Source organism: Pinus tabuliformis, chromosome 4_2, assembly GCF_031772625.1.
Source record: "Pinus tabuliformis cultivar Carrire ecotype Pingquan chromosome 4_2, CPIR1, whole genome shotgun sequence".
NCBI classification, from domain to species: domain Eukaryota; kingdom Viridiplantae; phylum Streptophyta; class Pinopsida; order Pinales; family Pinaceae; genus Pinus; species Pinus tabuliformis.
Genome location: NC_142304.1, coordinates 883,513,573 through 883,540,290, shown reverse-complemented (window position 1 = coordinate 883,540,290; position 26,718 = coordinate 883,513,573). Strand labels below are relative to the sequence as shown.

At 38.5% G+C, this 26,718-nt stretch overlaps 1 protein-coding gene and 1 pseudogene across 2 annotated transcripts in view; both read right to left on the bottom strand.

Moving 5' to 3' along the window:
* Positions 1–26,718, bottom strand: part of LOC149172520 (uncharacterized) — a 399,406-nt gene that overhangs the window by 284,339 nt on the left and 88,349 nt on the right. For both annotated transcript variants that reach the window (XM_089427737.1, XM_089427736.1), the window contains exons 6-7: positions 9,779–9,887; positions 9,561–9,631 (exon numbers count right to left, since the gene is read on the bottom strand). In XM_089427737.1, the coding sequence (XP_089283863.1) occupies positions 9,561–9,631; positions 9,779–9,887 (180 nt within the window). The remainder of the gene's footprint in view (positions 1–9,560; positions 9,632–9,778; positions 9,888–26,718) is intronic.
* Positions 11,520–12,674, bottom strand: LOC149172521 (protein HEAT INTOLERANT 4 pseudogene; annotated as a pseudogene).

Below are 26,718 nucleotides of genomic sequence, written 5' to 3'. Positions count from 1 at the left end.
CTACGGGAGCCCTTAATGACAGTAGCAGAATGACGGGAGTCAGTTGGTGCAAGGGATGATGGAGCAACAGTGGCAGAGCTAGAGTGCCAAAGTCTGAAGCAACGCAGTAGAGTGTTGCAGCAGTATGAAAGGCACAGAGCAGATACAACAGTTGCGCAGTAGCATCAGAGGGTCAACACAGATTAACAGCAGATGTAGCTTCAGTGTCAAGGGACATCCAGACTAACCAGCATGTCAGCTTTTCGGTAGCTTTTCAGTTGCTCACTTCTCAGCAATTGTGGTGCAGTGCAGCAGTTAGCAGTGGCAATGCTATGGGCAACATGATGTAGCATATTGCGATGGACTTGCAGTACAGATATAGCAGTGACAGTGGCAGTGTCATGGGCAACAGTACAGCTTGCATCAACGCAGTGGATGAAGGGCAGCAGGCTGAGCATCAGCCGCGCAAAGGACCAATGACGTGGATCAGTGTGATACTTCTATTGGGAAGTATTGCTAGAGTACATTCCTCGCTAAAAGAGAGTCTTGATTTTTGGGTAACATTAGATGTTCTCTAGCTCCAAAATTTTGTGGAGGGGCTATAACACATGAGATCTCCAAGACCCAGAAATCATTTGGTGAAATTCCACCCAGATTGTATTTTATTAAAATAATTGATATTTTTAATGGGGTTCCTAAGTCTAAAATTAGGAAAATTAAAATATTAATGGGTATTGATGAAAATATGGGTGAGAAGCTTCTAAGAGATGAGGATCAAGTCTAATTTAATCTTAGCCGTTGATTAGAGATTAAATCATGATCGTTGATTTTTCAACATGAAAAGTATAAGGGAAGGCTTGGGGTCAGTTGGAGAGCACACACACACACAGAGCAACACTTAAGCTAATTTGAAATTCTGAGGCGTCGTTTGCTGTGAATTTCAGAGTAAGTTTCTAGTGCAGAGAGGGGCAGTTCAGCAGATGGACCTTAGTCCAAGGCCAAGAATACCAAGCAGAGAGGCAGAGTAGCATCAGGAATAGACAGTGCAACTCCAGAAAGGGTGACACAGAGGCTAGAGGGTTGACGCAAAGGCTAGAGGCAGCGCTAGGGTTTCTGTGAGGCAAATCGAGCAGCAGTTCAGCAAATCGATTTCTGAGTCGGGAAGGCTCACTAGGAGGGTGACACAACTCCTAGAGGAGGTGACGCAGTTCCAGCACAGAGCTTAGAGCAGCCATCGCTGCACAGCATTGGGGACAGCGCAATCACCTGTGGGGTTTGTTCATCTAGTTGCTGGATTCGACAAAATATCTGTCTCCGGATAGAGGTACTTCGGCCGAGTTTATTCTTTGTTAGGTGAGTCGTATTTGGTACCCTAGTTATATTCAGAAATATGCTTAATAATAAAACCCTTATATCTGTTGCACTAGTTTTCCCACACTGGGTTTTTCCGGGGATGTTTAGTCCAAAAATAAGTGTGTCCTTTGTGTGGTTGTCTCGTTTATTTTTCGGTACTTGATTTGTATATTGGTGTAGGCTGTAGTGTATTTGCATTAATATTTTTTGAATATTTCTAAAAATAACTTGTCAAAATGAAGAATACAACTAGGTAATGCAAATCAGTTTACTGCAGTAGGATTTCTAGTTTGTTAGATTCAGAAATTTTCACAAGTAGCGAGAGAGGGCGGAGATAGTGAGGCTGGACGAAGTTTTTCCAATTCGGACGAGTACATTGCAGAGAGGCAGTGCAAAGGCCTCTTGGGGAGATTTTTGTTTTGCTGGTGAGAAGGAGAAATTTTGAGCCAAAAGCTGGGCAGAGGGTCTGAAGGCAAAGAGTATCAGTTTCCCAGACAACAGCTGACGAGACAGTGAGAGGAGACACAGTTCTGAGCTTGTGCGACGCAATAACGGTGTAGGCTGACGTAGTGACTATGCAGAGGGAGCAAGGAGCAACTCAATTCGAGCTGAGGTCAGTGTTGGATCACCTGTGGAGTGAGAAATTTTTCTCACTAGTTATTATTGACAATTATTTCTCTGTTTGGATTGCTAGTTTAAGCATCCATAGATTGTACTCAGATTTTCACTACTGCATAATATCAAAACCCTCAGTCGCTGCACTGGTTTTCCCGAGTTGGGTTTTTCCGAGGACCAAGTCCAAAAATAATGGTGTCATATTGTGTATGTATATCTATTTCTTCCAACGTTTTTTTTATTCCGCAGTATTTGTTTTGTGAAGGTTGCAGTGTATTTGTTTCGATAGTTGTCGTAGCAGACATCAAATAATTTGTTTAATTATATTAACAAATAGAAGAAATAACATCAGTTGCTGCAATAGGATTTGGAGTTAGCCGAATTTTTACATGGTATCAGAGCACAAATTGTAAGTCGGAGAGCTCAGTAGCAGAAGGGAAGAGGAATTTCATAGCTCTGAATAAGCATCAGTTCGAAACCCTCAAATGAGGCGCAGTTTCTTGGCCAGGAGGGTCAATTTCTTGAGGAAAAATTGATTTCTCTAAGAGAGCGACAGAGAAATTGGATTTCTCTGGTTTGAGGATTACCAAAACCAGAAAGAGCAGCCAATATTTTCCTTGCAGAGCAGATCTCTAGCTGCACACAGTATTTTGTAGCAGTTACTAGTGCAAAATAGCATCAGGAGGAAGAAAGAGCACACACTAAGGGGAACTTTCCTTAAGGGACTTCTAGCTTTAGAAGTTCAATTTTCTCTTACAGATCAGTAGTCGTTGTGAGCAGATTTACTCACTCCAACAGGAAGTGTGTAGAGCCTAGCAGCAACTAAGCAAAAGAGAAGTGTTGGATTTCGACTTATTTTAATGAGATGGACACTGTCGGACTACGAGATCATGACAGTTTGGACGATGCTTCCAACTATGTCATCTGGAAGGCAAGGATATCCTTCCTTCTGGATGAATATGGCCTGAAGCCATTCATAGATGCAATGGTAGCTATCCCCACTAGATGGGTTGAGGAAAATTCCTCACTAGTGTTTTGCCAGTATTTTTCTCTGTAGGGTTGCCAGATTTCAGCGTCCAGTTGTACTCAGAATTCTCACTACTGCATAATAATAAAACCCTCAACAATGGCACCGATTTTCCCAAGTTGGGTTTTTCAAAGGACTTATGTCCAAAAATAATTTTGTTAATTGTATGTGTGTGTGCTAGCATTTCGTAGCATTTTTTTCGCAGAATTTTATTTGTGAAGGTTGCAATGTATTTATTTCAATATTTGTCATAGCAGATAAATTGTTAATTAATTAACAATTAGGAGAAATAATATCAGTTACTGCAATAGGATTTCAATTTGGAATTTTCAAATGGTATCAGTGTGCAGTTGATCAGTCGAAGAGCTCATAAGCGAAAAGAAGGAATTTTGCTACTCAATGTGGGCAGCAAGCCAAAATTCCCAAGGGTAGTGTAGTTGATCAATCAAAGAGCTTAGAAGCGAAAAGAAGGAATTTTGTTGCTCAGTGTGGGCAGGGCAGCAGGCCAAAATTCCCAAGGGCAACGCAGTCTTTTTGCTAGAAGGCCGAGTTACTTGAGGAAGACCAATTTTTCAGACAGGGGCAGAAAAATCTGATCCTTCCAGATTGATTGATTCCAGAAGCAGAGGGAGCAGCGCATATTTTTGTTGAGCAGATCTCTAGCTGGATGAAGAGGTTTTTGCAATAGTTCGCTAGAGTAGAGCCAATGTCGGGGTGGAAGAGAGAAGAGCAAACACACAGGGGAAATTTTCTTCAGGGAACTTCTAGTCTCAAGAAGTTTGATTTTTCCTTGCAGATCGGTAGTAGTTGTGAGCAGATATTCTCACTCCAGAAGGGAGTGCGAATAGTAGAACAACAGCCAAGCAAAAGGAAAGGGGAAGTTTTCGACAGTTCGTTTAGATGGCCACTGCGGGGATTCGTGATCAAGACCAGTTGGATGGACCTTCCAACTACATCATCTAGAAGGCAAGGATGTCGTTCCTTCTAGATGAATATGGCCTGAAAACCTATACTGATGCAATAGCAGTGATTTCTTGGGACACAGATCAACAGAAAGAGTACAAGAAGGAGATGGCACATGTGAAACAGTTGATCCTAGATGGAGTTCGGGATCATGTTGTTTCACATATAGCTGGCAAAGATATTACCAAGCAAATGTGGGATGCTCTCTCCACGTTGTATCAGGGAACTTTCGAGCAGCTGAAGATGTACCTAGAGAAGAAGTTGAGACTCATCCGGATGCAAAAAGGCAAACTTCAAAGGCATAGACCCCTTCCTTACCAAGATTCAGAAGGTATGAGACTAGTTGTTAGTTGTTGGGGCAGTGCTTCAACCCACAGAGCTAGTGCGATTGCCACTCAACAGTGTCTCAAAGGAATGGCAGGTCTTTGTCCAAAGCATATTGGGCAGAGATAGGATGCCAAACTGGGATAGAATGTGGGCCAATTTGTAGCAGGAGGAGTTGAGATGATTTTTGTTAAAGAGCTTCATCAGTGGCAACAGCAACAGATCAAAGACGATGAAGGAAGAGGAGAATGTGGCCCTCGCATCAAAGGGTCCCAGTCAGGGACAGGGGGAGTAGAGAAAGAAGGACCTGTCAAAGGTCAAGTGCTTCAGGTGTGGTAAGCTCGGTCACTGCAGTACCCAGTGTCCTCTCAGGAAGAAGGACAAGGAGGAGAAGCAAGACGATCAGGCAGCTTCAGCAAAGATTGATAGGCTTTCCTCTAGGCTAGAGGAAGACTTAGCGATGTTTGTCGATATACCTCCAGGAGCGAGGTGTGGTGACTTGGTGTTGTAGCCCTAGAGCGCCACAGATGGGCAGGATCCTTAAGGTGTCCACCTCATGGATCATTACCTAGCTACGGGGGCCTACAGTATTCAGTAGCGGCATGGATCAGTGACAGTTGATACAGTTAGAGACTGAGTGACAGATGCAGAGACTAGTAGTAGTCAGATGTTGCTTACTCACTTTGGAGCTACAGGGCGGGCATACCTAGATACCCTCAGAAACATGAACTTATGAGCTACAGGCACTACCCTTCATGAACTGATGAGTGGAGCGAGTTCATGCCCCAGCTTCCCCACCACTACCTTGCCTAGCATCCTTGTTAGTTCCAGCTTTCCTTCGCCCGGTTCTAGATATAGTCCCTGCAGTATATCCTGCAGCTAAGGTATCAGCTAAGGTGGTCAAAACAGTCCGAGCGGATTCATTCAGGTGCAAATCCAATTCCAGCGCAAGATCCATAGCTACCAGTTATAGATTGAGATCCTGCAGCATACAAGCTAGTATTTTAGCCAGATTGAGACCCAGCATCAGTATAAGTTGCTCGGGGTCCTTATTGCTCGGGAGATAAGTTCAATAGCGCAGTGTAGAGTTGGCAGCAGTGCAGTTGGCACAGTGCAGAATCAATAGCAATGCAGATCCTTCAGTGACAGTGCAGATGCTAGTAGCAGTCAAGACTTGGGAGACAAATGCATCATACTAATCACAGTTGATTCAGTATTTTGGATGCTTTTCAGTTCCATATGTTGCAATTGCAACGACAATAGATGAGAGGGAGTTGCAGTACAGATGCAGTGTTAGCAGCAATATGGCAGTGTCAGCAGCAGCACAGATACATCGTATATCAGATTTGCGCAGTGGTTGGTGGGGAGTGCAGCCAGACATCAGTAGCATGACAGGAGATGATGCAAAGACAGGGTGTTGTGGCAGGGTGTGCAGCACTAGAACACATTCCTCGCTAAGAGGTAGTGTTAGCTTTTGTAGCATCGTATGTGCTCTAGCCACGAAATTTGTTGGAGAAGCTAGAATACATGAGATCTCCATAAACCCAGAAATCGTTTCTGGAAATTCCGCCTAGAAGTGTCTCAATTAGATTATTAATCGATTTTTAAATATTTCCTAAGTCTAAACTTATGGAATATGGTTAATTAATCAGTATTAATTGAGATAAGGTGAGAATAATCTAGTAACTCACACAGATCGATCCAGAGATGATCCTAGCCATTGATTAAGTTTTAATCTTGGTCGTTGGTGCTCCAACAGTGGATCATAAGAAGAGATCGATGTGGTGATGGAGAAGACACTTGAGCAGTTTCATTTCTTGGCAGATCAATTTCCAAAGTAGCAGCAACCAGTGGTTGGAGAGAGCTAGAGATCGAAGCAGTGAGGGGCAGAGATAGTGAGGATGGAGGAAGTATTCCAGATCCAGCGAGTGCATTTGCAGAGAGGCAGAAGAGCCACAGAGAAGTTGATGCAGGGGCAGCGTAGCAGCTTCTAGAGGTAAGTTCGATTTGCTGAAAGGGAGAGACGTCTTCAATTCCAGAGGTCAGGAAGGAGTCCCAGAGTGCTGGAGAAGCATCTTTCCAACCAGCAGAGGGCGAAACGACTTCATCAGAGATCAGTCAGAGGCTTGACGTCAAGGAGGTTGCGCAGAGCAGCACAGAGGTTGATGCAGAGGGTCAGAGGGTTGAGTTTCTGAAGGCAAGTTGTGCTGGGAGATTGCCTATGGGGTGAGGAAAATTTCTCGCTAGATTTTTGCCAATATTTTTCTCTGTAGGATTGCTAGATTTCGGCATCCAGTTGTACTCAGAATTTCTCATTGCTGTATAACAATAAAAACCCTCAGTTGTTGCACTGGTTTTCCCAAGTTGGGTTTTCCCAAGTTGGGTTTTCCCAAGGACTTTTGTCCAAAAACAATTGTGTTAATTTTATGTGTGTGTGCTAGCATTTCTCAACTTCCATCGTTTTATTTTTCCGCGGAATGTTATTTGTGAAGGTTGTGGTGTATTTATTTCGATATTTGTCGTAGAAGATAAATTGTTAATTAATTAAGAATTAGGAGAAATAATATCAGTGGCTGCAATAGGATTCCAATTTTGAATTTTCACAAGTTGTAGGTATCTCAGTGATATTTGGTTAATATGATGACAATTTATTTATGACAGTATCAGATCATCTCCGTGTTTAGTCCCAAAGGGAGATGACCCTTGAGTCCAGATGATCAACATCTTGAGATTAGAAGAGATGATGAGGACTTCCTTGTCAAGAGAAGTATATTGATAGATATTTGGCATGATGATTCACACTAAAGCAGTTGAGAGAGATTCCTTCAAATTTAGATTTTGATGATGATCTTGTAGTCAGACATATTCTTGCAACATGAGAAAGATAAACCCTGGATATGTATTGGGATATCTACATGAAATTAGTAATCATGAACTGAGACACACTATCGGAAACTTAATGGATACACCGATGTTGACTAAGACTGAAAATGTTGTTGATAGGAAAAACACATCTAGATGTTGTTGTAGCTTGAGATTTGTCGTGATTTCCATGATGAAACAAAAACAGAAGTCTATTGATTTGAGTATGACCGAGGTGGAGCAAATTGATGCTACCATGGCTAGCTGCGAAGCAATGTGATTGTGAGAGTTGTTTGAGCATGTGTTAGACATGTTAGGGACATGACGAGGATATACTGCAATAATATGAGTCGGATTTGACTTCCAGAGAATCTCGTGTTTCATGACCAATCTAGGTATTTTTAGTTTAGATATCACTATGGTGAAGAGGGAGCAGTGGAACTATGATATTGATTTGTTGTGGAATTGATGCAGTAAGGCTTCAACAGATGAGCTAGTTGTTGACATTCTCACCAGCCGTTAGCGAAAGGGAAGTTCTTGGTCTTTAGAGAGCAGCTTGGACTAGTGGATGTGACCCTTTGGGACAAGGTCACAGTTGATCGAGAAAAATGAGCTATGCTCTTCCCCCCTATTTGAGCTCGTAGGGAGAGGAATTGATTCAGAGAGCTCCTGGGGTTGAGGGAACTCTGAACAATAAGATAGACTGTGATCCTTAGCTTCCATGGTAAGTAGTATCCTGCTTATTGTCACTGCAGGGTGTGTGTGATCCTTGTCACTTATGGAAAGTAGAGTTATCGTCCCCTACCATTAAGTCTAGGACTTGACAGAGTATACCCTAGTATGCATCCTACCCACAAGTCGGGCTTGTATGGATTGCCACCCATCTGGAAAATGGGTGAGGAAACTTGAGATAGTTTGTTATCCTTACCATTTGTGGTAAGTGGTATCCTACTCAAGTGATGGGATGCATCTGTTCTACCATTGACTCTTGAGGGTCAAGATGGGAAGATCAACAGGCAATAAGGTACACTGTGATCCTTACCTCTCATGGTAAGGCATATCCTGCCTATTGTCAAACAATAGGATAGACTGTGACCCTTTCATATCATGGTAAGTGGTATCCTGCCTATTGTCGATCAGATATATAGGGTGGTAGATTAACCTCCCCTATTCTCTGTGGATATAGGGTGGTAGCAAGAGCTCCCCATGATGATTCTTCTTCTTTAGATCGTGACATCATTGTTCAGTTGATGATCGGAGGAAACAAGTTTAGACAAGATGTGATGTAGCTACGATAAAGGTCATGAAACTTGACTTGGAGACTTGTAGGGCTTGGAGGATCTAATCGATCTCCCCTACCGTTGGTTGTGGATTATTCTTCTATGAGATGAGATGAGATATGATGCATCAGACATGTAAATCCGAGATGAGACTTATGATGCAAATGGAAATTTCGCCCAGGTTAAGAGGGAGTCTTGGAATTTGAGCAGCTTTGAGATGAATTTCCCCAAAGGGAAACCCTGCTTCCCCAAGGAGATCCCAACTGTCCCAAAGGATATCCATCCTGTCCCAAAGAAGAATTAAAAATTGGGTAAGGAAATATTAATATGTGGGAAATATGTTTTAAGAGCAAAATTTGGATTTTTATGTTTCACTCCAAGATTTCAAGGTCAGCTTCATACTTTGATATCCTAATCTTCATAGGAAACATTTACCAGACATTTTTCCAGGCTTTTTTGTACCAAAAATGTTTCTTGTATGAAAACGAACTACAAGTCAAACATTTTGGCTAAATAGAACCTAATCATCTTGCACCTGACTTGAATAAGCTATTTCTTGTGCCACCTCCACCAAAGGATATCTTAAAATTAAGCATTAAAGAGGATTGCAAGATCCATTTGGGGATTTATCTCTACCTATTACCTCCCCTAAAAGCTCTCACTATTTATGTTTGAAATACTTCAAATGAGCAACAAAATCTTTCTGAAAGTTTAATGAGCTGCCGACATATGCAGTGTCTTTTTGGGACAAGTAAATGAATTTCAATTTTAATGTTACAATCTCATTCATTGATCAGCATGAAAGATCTCCAAAAGCCTCAGATGCGATATTGAGATTTTGTGCAAATTGGTTGCACCTATTGAGATGTCCAACACAGACCAGCCAAGTGAGATCTCCACCACAGATACCATATTAAGATTTTGTGCAAAGTGATTGCACCTATTGAGATGTCCAACACAGACCAACCAAGTGTCTGTTGACATTAGGTTGCCCTCAAGCAGAAATAGAGATCATATGCTCATGCAGAAAGAAAAGTATGTAAAGAATTCAGAGAAAAAGACAGCATACTTTTAAAGATATATAAGGAATATAATTTCCAAAGGAACTTTGAACTCAAGCAAAAAATCTGAAGAATTACTAATGACTTTATGCATACCTTCCGGATGGAAGAAAATCACCAATCGCAAAGACAACGGCAAAAGCTGCAATCGCAACTCCAATTCCAATCTGTTTGACATTCAAAATATCGACATGCCATACAGTGTTCAGCTCCCATGTCAATCCACCTAGTTTTATTTGAGAACCTGCGAATTGAAAATATGTTTCTCATTCTATAATAACAACCATAAATGCCACTATCACTGCAACACTCACTTTAGCACCAAGTCCAAGCGAAATCTTCTCTGAACTGGAAACTGGAGCATCATAGTCAATAGGTTGATATTTCTTCTTCTCTTCAAACTCCTTTTTCTCAAGTGCAGACCTGCAAAATTCACCTAAGCCATGAAGAAAAAATATAATCTTGCAGATTGATAAATCATATATACTGCTGATTTGAAAACTATTTATCCTTTCATTATATACAATAGTACAATCAACAGTATCAAGAACAAAAAGAGGTAATTTAAACCTGTGTTTCTCAGCACATTTACAAAAACGAAACCACTCATAGCACATAAACGAAGTCCTAACATATAGAGTTCACAAATAAATACCTCAAGATCAATGGACTTGTATGGAAGAAAAAAAAGTTTTAATCCACTAGGAACATTCATCTACTTGCTATTTAATGAGTAACATGCACAAATTTCCAATCTAACAATATTTTCAATGATATTCAATAATTAGGGAAACAGAAGAACTAGCTAGTTGCAAGATTTCCACACATTAGACATTATTACAAGAAAAAATTCAACAAAAGTACTTTCTAGATAGCAAGACATATATCCATTCTAAGATCAAGATAGCGGCTCCAAGAAAGAACAAGATTTCAACTCCCAAAAATATCGAAATGCATCAAAAGAGCTCCAATAGACATCCAAAGAAAAGTGTGAAATTCTCAAGAGAGAGGTATCCAAGTGTGATGCTGATGTTTGATACAAATGAGGCTTAACTCTATTTATATGAGCCTCTAAGAGTTCGAATTAGCCTAAGATGCCCCTAAAATAATTTAATGTGCAAAATAACATAACTTTGGTGACAAGCCCCAAATAGCTCATAAAGTGTAAGATAAGCCATCCAAAGGAAGCCAAAATGATGAAACAATGGTGTAGGAGGGCCGTTAGAAGGCCTAATTGAGTCCTCAAAGTGCCATGATGAAGAACAGGGCAACATCATGTGGTGCTCCAAAGTAGCTCTGGGGCAGAAGTAGTGGTCTCATGGGTCTCTTGGTGTAAAATAAGCCTTTAGACTACTCCAAATGAGGGCACAAAAGATTGTGTTTGCCCTCCTGTTGACCACAACTTTTTCAGCAGTCCAAGAAAGCAGTGTACAAGGAAGTAGAGATATTTTTTCAAAAGATCAAAGTCATCAGTCAGCATGAATGTCATTGTAAACCCATAATCCAATTTCCCGACTGCTCCTGCGAATCCAAACCCCGATTGCTTCCCAAGGAACAGGTATCCGACCCTACTGTAGGCACATGCGAACTATTGGCGGAGTCTTGTGCTCCATTGGTTGAACCGCTAGCCCCATAGCCTGACAACGTCTACTTAATGTTGAAATTCTCTCTGTCCTTGAACCTCAGGGTGTCGAAGATGATGTCTATGGCAGCCGTTATGTCGTTTTTTGCCAGGTTGAGGGCTCGAATTATCATGTCGGAGGCTTCAGAGCCAAGAACCGCCCACATTGTTTCCAGGATTGTCTCATTGGCTTTGATACTGCCCATCTCATAACAACGACAAAACAAATAGTCCATTATCAAGAAATAGTAGGGATACTTTGCATACCGCGAGCTTCGATTTTGGCTTGGCCTTTTAAATCTGCATTGCTCTGATCGGAAAATAAAAGAATAAAATAAACTTTGTGATCCTTGAATAGTAAAATGGCAGGCAGTACAGGGAAGATGATTATTTGACATTTTGAAAAATCTCGGGATGACGCACGTAGTGCCTCTCTAGACTCTCAAACTCTTGATAGCCTTTTTCCTAGCCTCCCGCACTTCACATTGCTTCTTTTTTTCTTCCGTTACCCGCTCAATAACAAATTTCTTGAAGTCCTCTTTACTGTCTTCTGTTAAAACTTCTTCTTGAACTAAATTGTCTATAAATTCCTCAACATCATCGAGATCCCAATCAAAATCACACACAACCGGAGGCTCTTTGGGGTACATGATTTGTACAACTGTGTCTTGCTCTATCTCATCCTCTTTGAAAGGTTGATAGAAGTAAGGTAAGCAATATTCATATTTCTTGATACGCTCTTGTTTCAATTGATTCAATGAAGCTCTACACTGCATACATTGCAAGGTATAAATTCGAGTCTTCAAATGCTCAACTTGAAGAGGCCTATCATAGAATGGTACGTAAGGAACCCAATCCATCTTCATTTCCTTCATTGGCACTATAGTTTCACCCTCCATTTGAACAGACTTGATGCCAGTCTTATCAGACGGAGGAAATGATGAAACAACCGCCACAATGACTGGTATGTGGACCACTTTTAATTGGTTTTCAAAAGGTACAAGTTGAGGTTCTGTACAACCAAAAAGATAAACATTCTTCCCATAAAGTAGCCCACCTTCTTCAAGAGCCTTCTCCAAGTTTGAAAAATCCCAGTGGATCTTGTAAAGAGTATCCAGCTTATCCCACTCAGTGCCAACGGGAAATGCAGCTTGCCACAAATCATCCATATTTCTCCTGTGAGGGATAATCTCAGGCGGCGTAGCAGCAAACTGGACTTTTTTCAGGACCGTGAGCTGAGAAGTGAGGCGCGGGTTGTGGCCAATCTTATCCCCATATTCCTCATTCACATCAAGATCAGCTTTATCTAAATCTTCATCTTGATTTGTATAAGCTTCATCGGGATCATCATCTAGATCTGCATTAGCTTCATCTTCAACATTATAATTATCTAATGCTTCACCTTGTTTTGTTCCTTCACTGTCACTATCATCTTCCTCTGCATAACTTTTCTTTAGACATGTTGAAAATTCTGCACATGATTTTTCTAATCGCTGAAATGCTTCTTGAATTTTAGTAAATTGTTCAACGCATTCAGGACGTGACCATAATAGCACATTATGTAATGACCTTGCTAAATAAAGAGCCATTACTGAGCGATGAAACTGTAAAGATTGCTGAACTGTGAAACTGTAAAGATTGTTGAACTGATTGAAATGGTATTATTGATTTGTTGAAGTACTTACCTGGCCTGCTACTGCTGTTGCGGTGAGGGTGCTTCTGAACTACTCCCGCGCTCTCATTACCGAATAACCAAAACCACCCAGCCAAACCGAATATACCTAGATACTCGATCCAGTATGCTTCTCGACCGATGCATACTGTTCCCCCGTGCCCAGAAACTTCCAAAACAATCAAGGCTCAATAGTTCCGATTCATAACAGTAAGTATAAATTTCTCCTTCCTCCTCTCAACAGTACCCGAATTAGTTTTCCTACTCACAGCAATTAGCCTCTCAGGCCAAGAACCCCCCGGCCTCCTTTCTTCCCTCTCCGCCTCTTCTTATGTACCCATTATTAGCGGTGGTTCTCTCTCCACCTATGAGTCCACCGCTTCCCTTCTCAACGACACCTGCTCAACGTGCAGAGTCGTATCTCTCCTTAAGGATATTTTGATATGAGTCATTTTACTTTGATTAAGATTTTTATATGTTTAAATTAAAAGTCCTAAGTTCATACATAGGGGCTTTATTTGATTTAATTTATCTCTTTAATAATCCATTCACATACTTTATTTAAAAATTGCTCAAAATAGATAATTATATAACCAGATTTTTAAGAATTTACATAATTCTTTTCATTTATTTTCTTTATAACCCTTTTACTTTACACTTTTAAACTTAATAACATTGGTAAGCACTCATTAATTTAAGTAATATGTGCTAATGGGTGAATGCGTTTTTTCTATACGAAGGGGTGTCAGGATATTTATTATTTTAGGTAACTTAGAATATAGCTACTAGTGCAGTGCATGCGATACATGCATATGTAGCTATCATATGCATGCATCGTATGCATGCTAATATTCTCGAGCTCTCTAGATTAATGATGGGTCATTACATACACCCCTCCTTCAGAAAACTTCGTCCCGAAGTTAGAGTTCAATACTTATAATAGTGATTAGTACATTCTTGTTCGGATTGAGGATTGAGGTTAAATTTTTACTTAATGAGAGAACACTATAAAATTGGCGTTTTGAATACTTTTAGGTTTATAACTTAATGATCATGTTTTACTTCATCAGGGCCCCCAGGCTATCACTACATCATCCTATCCTTCCTAATCTCTTCCGCTCCCATCCTATCCGTCCTCTACTGGAGTATGCCATGGCGTCAGTTATACTGACCTTACCATTCATAAACTCCAAGGGTGACAGCGTTGGCTATACCGACCTGATCCCTAGTAGGCATCTGGCAGTCATCATCACACGTCTAGGGGAGCGTGACTTGCACAGTCCTCCCATGACTCCAAGGTTCGGAGGATAAACGGTGGGCAACACCTCCACCCCTCCCAGTAGAATCAGGGTTAATACCCTATCATGGAATCTCTTTGAGCCTTAATTGTTCTGAAGTTTCTGTCATCACGTGGTCATTTCGGTAATGAGATTTTATCTGCAATCATAAACACTTGTCCATGCATTTATAACATGTGCATTAATATTTTCAAAAACACATAGCTGATGTATATTTCATACATGTTATCTAAAGTATAACATACCTTGCCATAATCTATTCATGTCATTAGCTTTCATATTCACAATATAACCATTCTTTCGTGTATTGTTTGTGCATAAAACTCATGACTTTAAATTGCTAACAGACACTTGATATTTGATCTTACGAGCACATATCGTTATGTTCCTAACTTTCATTGATCTGAATGTGTTTGCTCCAGTAACAACTAACTGGGTTATTGTCTTACTTGGTAACAAAATGCATCATATGGATAGTCATTAGCAAAGACAAATCTCAATTCCTTCTTTTTAACAATACTGTTACTTGTTGTGTTCTTTTATATATAAATTGATTGAAATACCTAGCTCAAGTATGGTGTGCAACACGTTTGGGGAACATATTTTGAACTGAACATTACCTTGACAATAATACACCGGACATTGCTCTATGTTTAAATAGTAGTACTCTTTCAATACCTTGGCCCTATGGGTTGAATTTATGCTCATGGAACCTTTGCTCAGGTTGTGTTCATCACTTCTCTATTTGCTAAATTAGGTCTGAATGTTACGTAAAAGCTTAGCTAATACAGCTACTAATGCTTTAAAATTTAGAAAATATGTTAACCAAAGGACCAACCAGCTGCAACAAGAAGAAAATTTCCACGAAAACAAAACAGATGAGAATAGATAATTTGGAGCAGATTGTAATCAAATTGGGTGCAAATCCAAATGATTCCTCTTCAATACAAGCCTTGATTAGATCAAGAGTTACAGATATTCAAGTGCTCAAGAGAAAACTCAAAATATCAGCTCTAGAACATGTTCAAACACCAGAGACAGTACAGAAAGAGAAACAACAATTGCTATCCCTGATTATCGACCAAAATAAACAGATATGAAAACAGGATCAAAAGTTAAGTAAAAGAGAAGAGTGAGCATATATGTGCAGCAATCACTGCTGAAGCAACGACTACAGAGGGGGATCCATCAGAGAAGTTAGCAGAGACTTTGTCACGTCTGAGCATTAATATCAAGAAATTGATAATCTCAAAAAGATGCTTTCTATAAAGGATAATAAGATAAGGGATTTCAAGGATGAATCAGTAGGTAAAAAAAAATGCGATCATAAATAAGGAGCAAGAAATAAAGGCTAAAATGCAAAAAGAATTTGATTAGTTCAGAAACCAATTAACAGGTACACAGTCACTTGGGGTAATTTTGAGTAAGGAAGATATTATATGTGACTCTTTAGAGGTCTCTTTTGAATGTTATTTGTCCACTGTATATATTTTCTGAAGTAAAAACTATTAAGAAAACACCTACAGAAGTTTTCATACAACTTGAAGAAAGGTCTCATAGAATAATTTATACAAACTCAAATACATCTCCTATGTCGAGAAGTCAAAGAGAAATATCTTCGCTGTTGACAGGTACAGAGGAGTGAGTCCCCTGGTAATTATAAAGGAGGATGACTAAACATTAAAATGAATATCTAGAAGATCGTAAGAATATAAACATCATTACCCATTGTTTGTCATAGGAGCATAAACAATAATAAAAACGAATCCATCCAAGCAAAGTATACCAATACAAGAGAATAACATCAAAATATTCAAGAAGGTACTTATCTCTAGAGAATATGTCAACTCCTTTTGTTCAACTCTTCAAGGAGTTAATCTCGTCCATATTATCATCATCAGGAAGTCCATATCCTCAAGGAATTCACAGCATCAAGGAGTCCATATCATATCATCAAGGAATTCACAGCTTTAAGTAGCATCTGCTTTAAATCTATGTCTTTTGAATAATTTCAAGTATATCATACAATGTTGCAAATATCATGTAGGTGCTTACATCACCCAGGGACTGTAAGGACTTAGGAAACTCGTAAAAATATCAGGGAAATGAAAATGTTGACAAACTCAAATCAAATTATAATATTCCCCTAAATAATGAAGTTACATCCACCTTGAATGTTTTCAACATGATCCAAAAATAAAATAGGTAAGGAACATGTCTAATTTTCAAGGACATTTCCGCTTGATAGAAGATGAATCTAATTTTCAACAGATTTCTAGATAAAAGCTAAGTGGCATAACCCTATATTTAAAAGAAAAAGGGTTCCAGGTATAAGCAATTCACAGAGGTAACTGCAGAATTATGGTAGAAATCAAAACTACAATTATCCCAAGGAACCGGAAGGGACAGAGTAATAGTCACCTTATCAATTTAGAGATACACACTAATGTAGCTGATAGACCCAAACATTAAGGTTAGAAGACCAGAGAAAGGCTAGATTAGACTATAAACAACAACAGATAATGGTTCAAAACCATGAGGAGCATACCATCTCACTTAAATAGTTATCCAATGCAATCCAGATCTTATATAATTTATATAAAGATGTCCATAAGCTTCAAAATAAAATGCTTTCAGAGGAATTTGCTTTTTGACAAAAAAAAAATAATAATAATAAATAAATAAATAAATAAATAATAAAATAAAATAAAAGAGCTTGCTATGGTACTCTAAAGTCTAAACCATTTAGGGGATAAGTATCCCTGAAATAAATGTTTCATGGAAGTCAAATAGTCAGAATATTTGCTGCCTTAAATATACCGATGACACTTTCAAACTGATGTGAAGCAAGTCTAGAATTTATAGGAAGAGGACATTATCTTTTCACACACAACTACGAGTAAGCACATTAAATCTCCGAACGGTAGAAAAGATCTTTAATAGCATTTCCTTATGTTAAAGTTTTAGCCTTGTAGCAGTATCTACAAATCTTGGATTTGCTTCATGGTATTTGTTTTCCATATATCTCTGTTATGTGTTTTAACATTATATATCTCACATTCAAATGTATTGTATCTAAAACTTTTCTTTTTTTTGAAGGTTGTTGTATCTGAATATGAAACTATATCAGGCTCCATATCTGTATGATGTATCCTGGTAACTTACCGGTAACAGTTTGACTATAGGAATGCAAACAATAATAATAGTGACAGTAAGATGAGAAATCTTTCTAGACAAACACGAAAGGCACAAAAGTTGAGCCTAGAAGCCCATCAAAGGCTAGATGAGCATTTCTTATCAATGAATTGTGCAATGTAATACAAGATAATTCTATAATAGGTTTGGTTATGGTAGCAAATAATCTTAATATTTTGGTTAAATCATATAGAAAATAAAATGAGCATGCAAGAAATTTACGGCTAAAAGTTTTAGTTATGGTTAATTATAGCCTTTTGACCACAGTTCTCTTTTGTCAAATTTTTCACCAGGGACAAATGTGGCAAAACATGGTCAAATTTAACCAGATTCAATCAAGATCGATAAAATTAATTGCATCAATCAGTGATTGTTGTCGATAACAGTTGGAAATAGTCAGTAAGGCTAAGTAGTGAGAAATATAACAAGTATAGTACACCAAAGGTGTGGTGTCAGTGTTTATTAAACTACAAATAGTAATGTTGCTTTAGCAGAAATTATCATTATACAACTGTAACTATTCATTATGCAATGCAGAATAATAATCTTTGACGATGGAAAACTTTGTTAATGATTTTGTAAATTTAGTGTTTCAAGCCATATGCCAGGATAAATACAACTTCAAATATCAAGAAATTTATCAATCCTCAAAAGCTAAAACAAACTTTTCAATATCTGGTTGAAGTGAGACTCCACTACAACACTGTGACAAGCAAATGGAAATTTTTTTTTTTTTTTTTTTTTTTAAATAAAAAGGGCCTCTCCTCAAATCTAAAGCAAATTCACTTATTTGCAAAGTTGAAAAGATAGTGACGAAAACCCAATAAGGAACTAAGGGAACACAAATTCGACTTTGTAAAATTCATGAACAAATTTGAAAGATTTAAAGTTAAAAGTGCAACTATGACAATGACTGGCATTCTATTCTTAATGATGATGAAGAAAAACAAGTTTGTTAAATTAAGGTCCAAAGACCAACAAAACATCTCTCAATAAACCACCAAAAGTAAACCATAACAATTGAAAAATACAAGAGATTGTTCCACAAGGTTCATGTTGGACAAGGAAATAGATATTGTCTCTTCTGTGTGAAATGCGACCCAAATAATGAAAAAGAGAACAATGAGCAATTCTTTCTAGCTCTATCATGTAAATTAACAAGCTGCACAAACTAAATCACTAACTCCATTTAATTTATCAAAATGCTCGGAAGGAAAGCAATTTTCTGATCAAACAAACACAGTAAACAAACACAGTAAACCCTAGCACTTGTCAGTTGCCCATGCAGGCCAATAATGTTGCTCAACACTTACTATCAACCCTAACTCAACAATAACAGCATCATTACATTCTCTTCGATCAGTCCTCTCAACATCACAATCTCAAAAATATAAGCCTTCACATGACATTATCACAATGCATTAGACATATGGAAATACATCTTTGTAAACAACAGCAATATTGTTCTGTCTCTCCAGTAGCATGTACTCTGTATGGAAAGCATATAAATCCCTTGCTCATGTAGCAACAGCATGTGTGAACATACTTGTGCTCATCAGTACATGTCCAGGTTCATTTCATCGAGTCACTAACCATAAACATGAATATCTATCTATAACTCAAGCATACCATGCTTAATCTCTAATCCTTGCAACATTCACTAGCTACTATGAACTTTAATCAAGGTATAGTATGTTAACCAAAAATAACACTCTGCCTCCAATACTGGATACAATCTTTCTGCAAGCACATTCCATAATGTTTCTCAGCACAACAACCTCATAGGCCCTCCGTACCATGTATAAATGCACATCAAGATACACTCTCAGTCACAGCAGTAATGAAGTCATGCATTCATCTCAAAGCATTTCACCTGCTCCCACACCCAAAGTTCTACATCTAGCCACTGGAAAAATTTTCACAACATACGATAGCAGGTTGCACGTGTTGTTTACAAGCTACAGATCTTTTGATTACACAAGCAACACTAGTGTTAAGCTCCAGTATGCACCAAGGGCTTCATTCACGGACCCAAAGCATGTATCACGCTAAGAGATCGATGTCCTAATGGCATAGCTGACAGATCATACACTGTGGTAATCAAATCGATGCGGACCAACATAACAATGCTTTCTGTCTTCTTTGGATACTGAACAGCAAGTAACTCAGTCCTTAATTGATGCAAATTGTGCCCGCTTTGACAAGTGTCAAGATCTCTGTTGATGTAAAGCATCTCGCAGTTGAAGATCAAATGATTCACTGATTGTCAAGATCTGATGCTTCTGCCCTTGATCCTCACTACTATCCGTGAAACTTCTTGTCAATGAGGTCCCATCCCACAGATACTAATAGTAGTCTGGAATTCAAATCCTATCAACTATTGATGTTGCTAAACCACAAATCTGAGGATAGTTTTAGCTCCTTGGGCACGAATTAGGGCCTTGTCATAAATCCCAGAAGTTTCACCAAAGTTGTATTATAGCACCCATGAACAAACTTGTTGCAAATATAAGTTCTGAAAGAATCTTGAAATTTATACCAACTCAGCCACCAAGTAAACTTCAGTATGATGACCTCAGGAGTACTACCTCAGATTATGTCACTAGACAGTCTTTTGGATCAACTTCAGATTTGTCATGCTTCCACAAAGATTACATTAAATGTGCTCACAGACCACTCTACCACAGGTAACCTCATATCCATCCTTAGAATGTGTATGAGAGTGCCCAGATTTGCCTCAGAAGAGGAGGTCGAATAGCCTCAGGCATACCCTAGCATCTCAGTGAATGACCCTTATCCAAAAACAAAAATTAAAACCAATACTATCTTCCAACCTCAACCTATTCTTCTATTGAGCTTGATTGTACAAGTCACAAGAACAATTTCAGATTGGACAATGAATGTGTGTCTGTCTTGTGGAGGATCCGAGCCTCCCTTTCATAGAGGTTGAGGAGGGTTGACCAACCTCCAAATCGAGGGAAAAACAAATTCAAATTATAAATTGTTTGGAGCCAAAAACCCTCATAAAATGAGGCCAACTTAGGCAATTTGGAGGGAACCTTTTTAAATTTAAAATTTCAAACAATTTCCCTTTGAAGGCCGACATTGAATTCAGATTTGATATGGAGCCAAAACCCCACAACCAATGATAATATCTTGACCAATTTAAATTGATTCTTCAATAAAGGCCTGCCACATCATCCCTTTTGGGGTTCCTTGAGCAACAAATGGGGTTTCAACTTTACGAAGCCATATCTCAACTTGAAGACCCACATGACATGCCACCTCAAGATAGACAAAATTTGCTCAATGGACTATTCAGTTTCACCTTAGGTATACTCGGGTTGCAGGGTACAGAGAGTATTCTCGATGCAATAATAAATATAATAAAACTGACAAACGACATTTTTCAGAAAGCTGTAGTAATACGTGTTACAGTCAACCAATAGCGAAAAAGGGAGAAAGAAATGCATCCAGAACTCAGATTGTTATATATGGAACGACTTCCTAAATTTAATCTTATAATCACAACTCAATTGACAGGTTGGAAAATTAACAGAAGAAGAATGTAATATCAGGCAAGTGCTTTCAAACCCAGCCATTTACACGCCCTAAAGATCAGCCGAAACTGGCGCACGTTAAAACTTGAAACGTTATCAGATCCCACATGAGGTCAAGTTTACAAGAGAAAGGAAGAAAAAAAAATATTTCAAGATGCCGACCGTCGCATCTTTAATATATTTTTATACCCAAATTTGTAAACCCTAATCCGGATATTGCACAAATTAGAAACCTCTAGAGTCTATACTAATGACATCTAATAACCGAAAACAGAACTATGTTAAATAACCCTCGATGAATAGAAATAAACAATATGCTCGCTATGCGCCAAGTGACTCCGGAATGGTTCCCTGATAAAAATATAATTTATATTACCAGTGTCGGCTGTAGGGATCGAATTCCGGACTTTGGTGAATGAAACAAGCCGCATAGCCACTGGAGCAAAGCCAGATGGTAAAAAGTATATATCCTATAAATGGCTTTCCAAGAAAATTACAAATTCGCCTGCGAGATCTAACGAAACCAACCGAAAATACGGAATATCCTGAGTCGCAGAGAACCGTGTTATAAAGATCTCGGGAAATACTCACCGTGTACAAATCAAAATAACGTCAAGGTTTCGCTAGCGCAAGCAAAATTCGACCGATTTCTCCACAACTACCCACACGGCTTGATGAATGGAAAATCCATACCTAAAGAGATGAACGAGTGGATACGTTGGTATTTATAACGTAAAAGAAATATATTGATTCAATACAGTAAATAAATGTGAAGACCCAACTGGTGTCGAATAAACGCCAAGCCACGGAAGAAGAGGGCCATATAGCACACGCCCTACGGATATATACAGGGCAGTTGTGCTAATTCTAATTGAGACGTCAGAGAACTTTCAACAAATCTATATATGGTCCTCCTCTTTGATAAAGATTACAAAAAAAAATACAGATAAGGGAATGTAGCCATATGCGTTAAGAAATCCGTGTAGTTTTTCAAGTGAAAATTGTGAAATCACTACATAAGTGAATTTCATAAATTAAAAACAAAATAACCAGGGCTGGTTAAAATGCAGAAGCCTGAAAACCAGATTTAATGGGCCTGTAAGGTCTCGCAAGGTTCTAACCTGCTCTGATACCATATGTAATGACCTTGCTAAATAAAGAGCCATTACTGAGCGATGAAACTGTAAAGATTGCTTGCTGAACTGATTGAAATGGTATTATTGATTTGTTGAAGTACTTACCTGGCCTGCTACTGCTGTTGCGGTGAGGGTGCTTCTGAACTGCTCCCGCGCTCTCATTACCGAATAACCAAAACCACCCAGCCAAACCGAATATACCTAGATACTCGATCCAGTATGCTTCTCGACCGATGCATACCGTTCCCCCGTGCCCAGAAACTTCCAAAACAATCAAGGCTCAATAGTTCCGATTCATAACAGTAAGTATAAATTTCTCCTTCCTCCTCTCAACAGTACCCGAATCAGTTTTCCTACTCACAGCAATTAGCCTCTCAGGCCAAGAACCCCCCGGCCTCCTTTCTTCCCTCTCCGCCTCTTCTTATGTACCCCTTATTAGCGGTGGTTCTCTCTCCATCTATGAGTCCACCGCTTCCCTTCTCAACGACACCTGCTCAACGTGCAGAGTCGTATCTCTCCTTAAGGATATTTTGATATGAGTCACTTTACTTTGATTTAAGATTTTTATATGTTTAAATTAAAAGTCCTAAGTTCATACATAGGACTTTATTTGATTTAATTTATCTCTTTAATAATCCATTCACATACTTTATTTAAAAATTGCTCAAAATAGATAATTATATAACCGGATTTTTAAGAATTTACATAATTCTTTTCATTTATTTTCTTTATAACCCTTTTACTTTACACTTTTAAACTTAATAACATTGGTAAGCACTCATTAATTTAAGTAATATGTGCTAATGGGTGAATGCGTTTTTTCTATACGAAGGGGTGTCAGGATATTTATTATTTTAGGTAACTTAGAATATAGCTACTAGTGCAGTGCATGCGATACATGCATATGTAGCTATCATATGCATGCATCGTATGCATGCTAATATTCTCGAGCTCTCTAGATTAATGATGGGTCATTACACATTATGCGGCGAACAACGCTCAAAGACTTCCATCATTATATTGTTCGCCATGGCTCTGATACCACTGGAACATAAAAACTGCTACTGAAGCAAGAAAACTGATAGCTTGGAGACTTGAATGTAAAAATACACAAAAAGTATTCTGTAATAATAATTTATTAATATATATAAAATGTATAAGTGATATGAATGTTACAATGAGGCCCTGCTTTTACACCTAAGCAGGTGACCTTTCATGATTAGGCATGTCTTTTAGACATGCCTTTTCAGTTAACTAATGACTTCTTAACATAATCGCTACTTGATTACTTAGTATTTATATAATTCATATTTATTTATTTTGTTATGAAATGAATTATATTCATAACATCTATTATAAATGATGTTAGTACGACCATTTAATTATGTAACAACACCTATGTAAGCCTCTGATTTTGGAAAAGGATTTTATCCTAGGAGGTTTTTTAACCTCCCCAAATTATGTGTGTTTGTAAACACGCCTAATCAATGGATTTTTTCTTCCAGCTATAACCCCAAAGCTAGGGTGGAATTTGTTGACAAGGTCTTAGATGAGTTCTAGTGTTTATCGAGTCTATTATAAGTGTTTATGAATAATTTTAGTGCACGGTCTCTCGTAATCAAAACACCATGGCTAAATTATTTCATTGTAAACACATTTAGTTCATACTAGGTCATATTGTGTCGTAGAATTGGGTAATGTCTTGAGGGTCTGGTCTAAATGTGTATTTCCCCTTCTAAGGATTGAAATTAATTGTAATATTTTGACGTAAAAATACTTTAGTGCATGGTCCCTCGCAGTCAGACACCATGACTAAAATATTTGACAGTGGAAAAAAAATTAAATCCCCTCTAGAGTGAATTAATTAATTTTTCTAGCAAAATTAAATAAAAAACCTAAGCCAAAAGATTAATTAATTGCGTCAAAAAAATAATTTCTCTCCAAGTGGAAAATAATCAAAAATTAGTGGGTCAAAAAGAAGTCAATTTTTGGAGGTCCTCCATCAAGGGAAAAATGGATATTTTAAGAAAATTTGAGCCCTTGGACCTTGGAGGTTAACTCAAAGTCAAATTTTTGAGGAAATTAATCCAAAATATTAATTTTTGGATTAATAAAAAATGGTTTCTAAGAGAAATTCGAATTTTTCCTCAAAAATAAAAATTTGACGATCGAGATTAAAAGATGATCAAGTTATTTTAGACGATTGAGATTATTTTAACGAGGATCAAGCCAACTAGTCGTTATTTTCCATTTGGAAGGGTTTTCTCTATATAAGGAAGTCATTTAGCTTCTATTTCCGATCTTTGGATGTGGTGATTTTGTTGTGAAAATTCCTAAACCCAGAATCCCTACTGCAGCAAGCTGATGTTACTTCTCCTACTTGTTAATCCATGCAAGTTATTTACTATGTTCTACGGTAAATATCAAAGTAAATACAAATGCAACCTTCACCATTTAAATAAAATGTGGAAACAAGAAACTAAGCAAGGAAGAAATACAACACATCTACACAATTACCTTAGGACAAATGTCCACGGAAAAACCCAGTGTGGGAAAACCGGTGTAGCAACTGAGGGTTTTATTATTAAGCAGTAGTAATTTCTAAATACAACCTCTGGATGTCTTCCGAGCAATCCAGTTATAGCGAATATCACTGACAGAGAGATAAGTGAGGTTACCTCACACTATCACTGGAAATCCTAGTTGATCCTACCCCTGAATGAACTGCCCCTGGCTACTTCTGCGCTGTCTCTGCACAGTCACTACGTCAGCCCAGCGTCACACCCTCTAGGGACAGCTTCACCCCTTCAGTTGATCGATTTTATGCCTAGGAACTTCGATTTGCACCTCCGATCTCACACCCTGGCTTTTGGCTTCTACAATCGATTTCTTCAGCAAATTTTAAGATTCCCTCTTGGCTTTTCCACTGCCCCTGCGTGGCTCTATGTCAGCCTCTCTGGCTTTGCTTTGCCTCTACTGGATCTCTCTCTGCCTTCTCCGCTGAGTATTCTCTAACCGGGAAAGATTTCCCTTCAGATACTATCCCTACCCCTCACTGCAAAAGATCTCTATCGAAAATCTCTCTAGCAGCTGCTCTGCTTCATAAAATCGAACTTCAGAACTTCCTTCTGTATGTGTTCTCCAAGTGCCCATCGATGTCCTTCGTACAATCCTCCAATTGAGAGCCAACGGCCCAGATTAGACTCTAACCAATGGCTCAGATCATTTGGACTCAATCTTCGTCTTCTTCTAGGAGTTACACCCACAGTTTAGATTATTACCCATTAATTATTTTAATTTCTTAAGTTTAGACTTAGGAACCCATTAAAAATAATTAATTATTTTAATAAAACTATCTTCGGGTGGAATTTCCCAAAGCGAATTCTAGGTATTGGATAATGCATATGTCTAAGCCTCCCTACAAATTTTAAGACTTAGAGCACATCCGATGTTACCAGAAATCAACATTTGTAACATTGGTAATGAGTTATTGCTCTGCTGAGAACATTTTTTCTCATAATAGAAAGAATTTGGGGTTTAGTTCATGGTGTTCTTCTATCTGTTGATTTGTGGAATGTGTTAGCTATGTGTTGATCTTCTATATTGTGCTAAAATTATTTAACTATTATTTTATTTGTCGGTGATAAGAACATTTTATTGGGACAAGCAATCTTAGGTGATCTAATTCACCATATGATCTAACAGTTTGTCATAAGATTTGATAGAAATTTACAGGTACGCTAGCCCTTGGGCTCCAAGTTCATAGACTGTGAGGAAGAGCCAACCTTGTTTGAGCTCTAAGCTTTCATTGTGGTAAATTATTTTGCAGGAGGGTTTTGGCTAGTCTATCTTTCAAAATTATTCATCCATAAAATTTATTTTAAAAAAATCTCAAAATTTTATTTGATCTTGCGCTAAAAAGATTTAACATGCTAACGAGAGCTAAAAAAAAATATTTTGTAAATATTTGTAAATTATTTTCTAACCCTTGTTTTATTTTGTAGCACTTGGGGTTTATTTTGGGGTTTTGAAATTTATGTATATATTTGGGGTTTTGGAATTTTTCATTCTTTTTGCAAGTGGATCTTCAAGCCTCAAAGGAAATCAATTTTTTTGTGGATGATCTAATCCTAAATCTAGAGTTTGAAGGGTTTCACCTTTCCAAGTGAGACGTCCATCCCTCTCAAGCAAATCGTTGGGGTTTTGGAGGCTAATCTAGGCCTAGGAAAGAAATATCTACCCTCTAGACCTCATCCAAGCTCAACGTCCAAACAAGAAGGTCTGGCGTTGGCCCCCAAAGAAGTGAATATTGGGATTTTTATGGTAAATTTGTCATTGAAGGGTTTTGAAATTATTTTTAAGGCCTCTAGGGCCTAACCGTTACCTTTTCTAGCCTTTTCATGGCCTCTTTTTCCCTTGTTTCCCTTGGTCGCAGCACTAGAAGGGATTTTCCCTTGGACAACAGCCCTTTTGGGCCTTCCTTTAGCCCTCAGCAGCCCTTATAGGGCTTCTTTTTCCCCTGTCATGGCCTTTTTAGCCCTTCCCCTTAGCCGTAGGCCATTTTTGCCCTTGTCGTGGCCCTAGGAGGCCCTCTAACCCTCTCAGCCCCTTTCATTTGCCTCTTTTCCCTTGGCCGCATGCGTTATAGGCCCTCTTTTCCCTATTTGTGGCCTAATTAGGCCTTCATCCCTCTTCACTTGCCTTTCTAGCACTAGTATTAGCCTCTTTAGGCCTAACGTTGCCCTCTAGCCCTCATCTCAGCCATTTCCAGT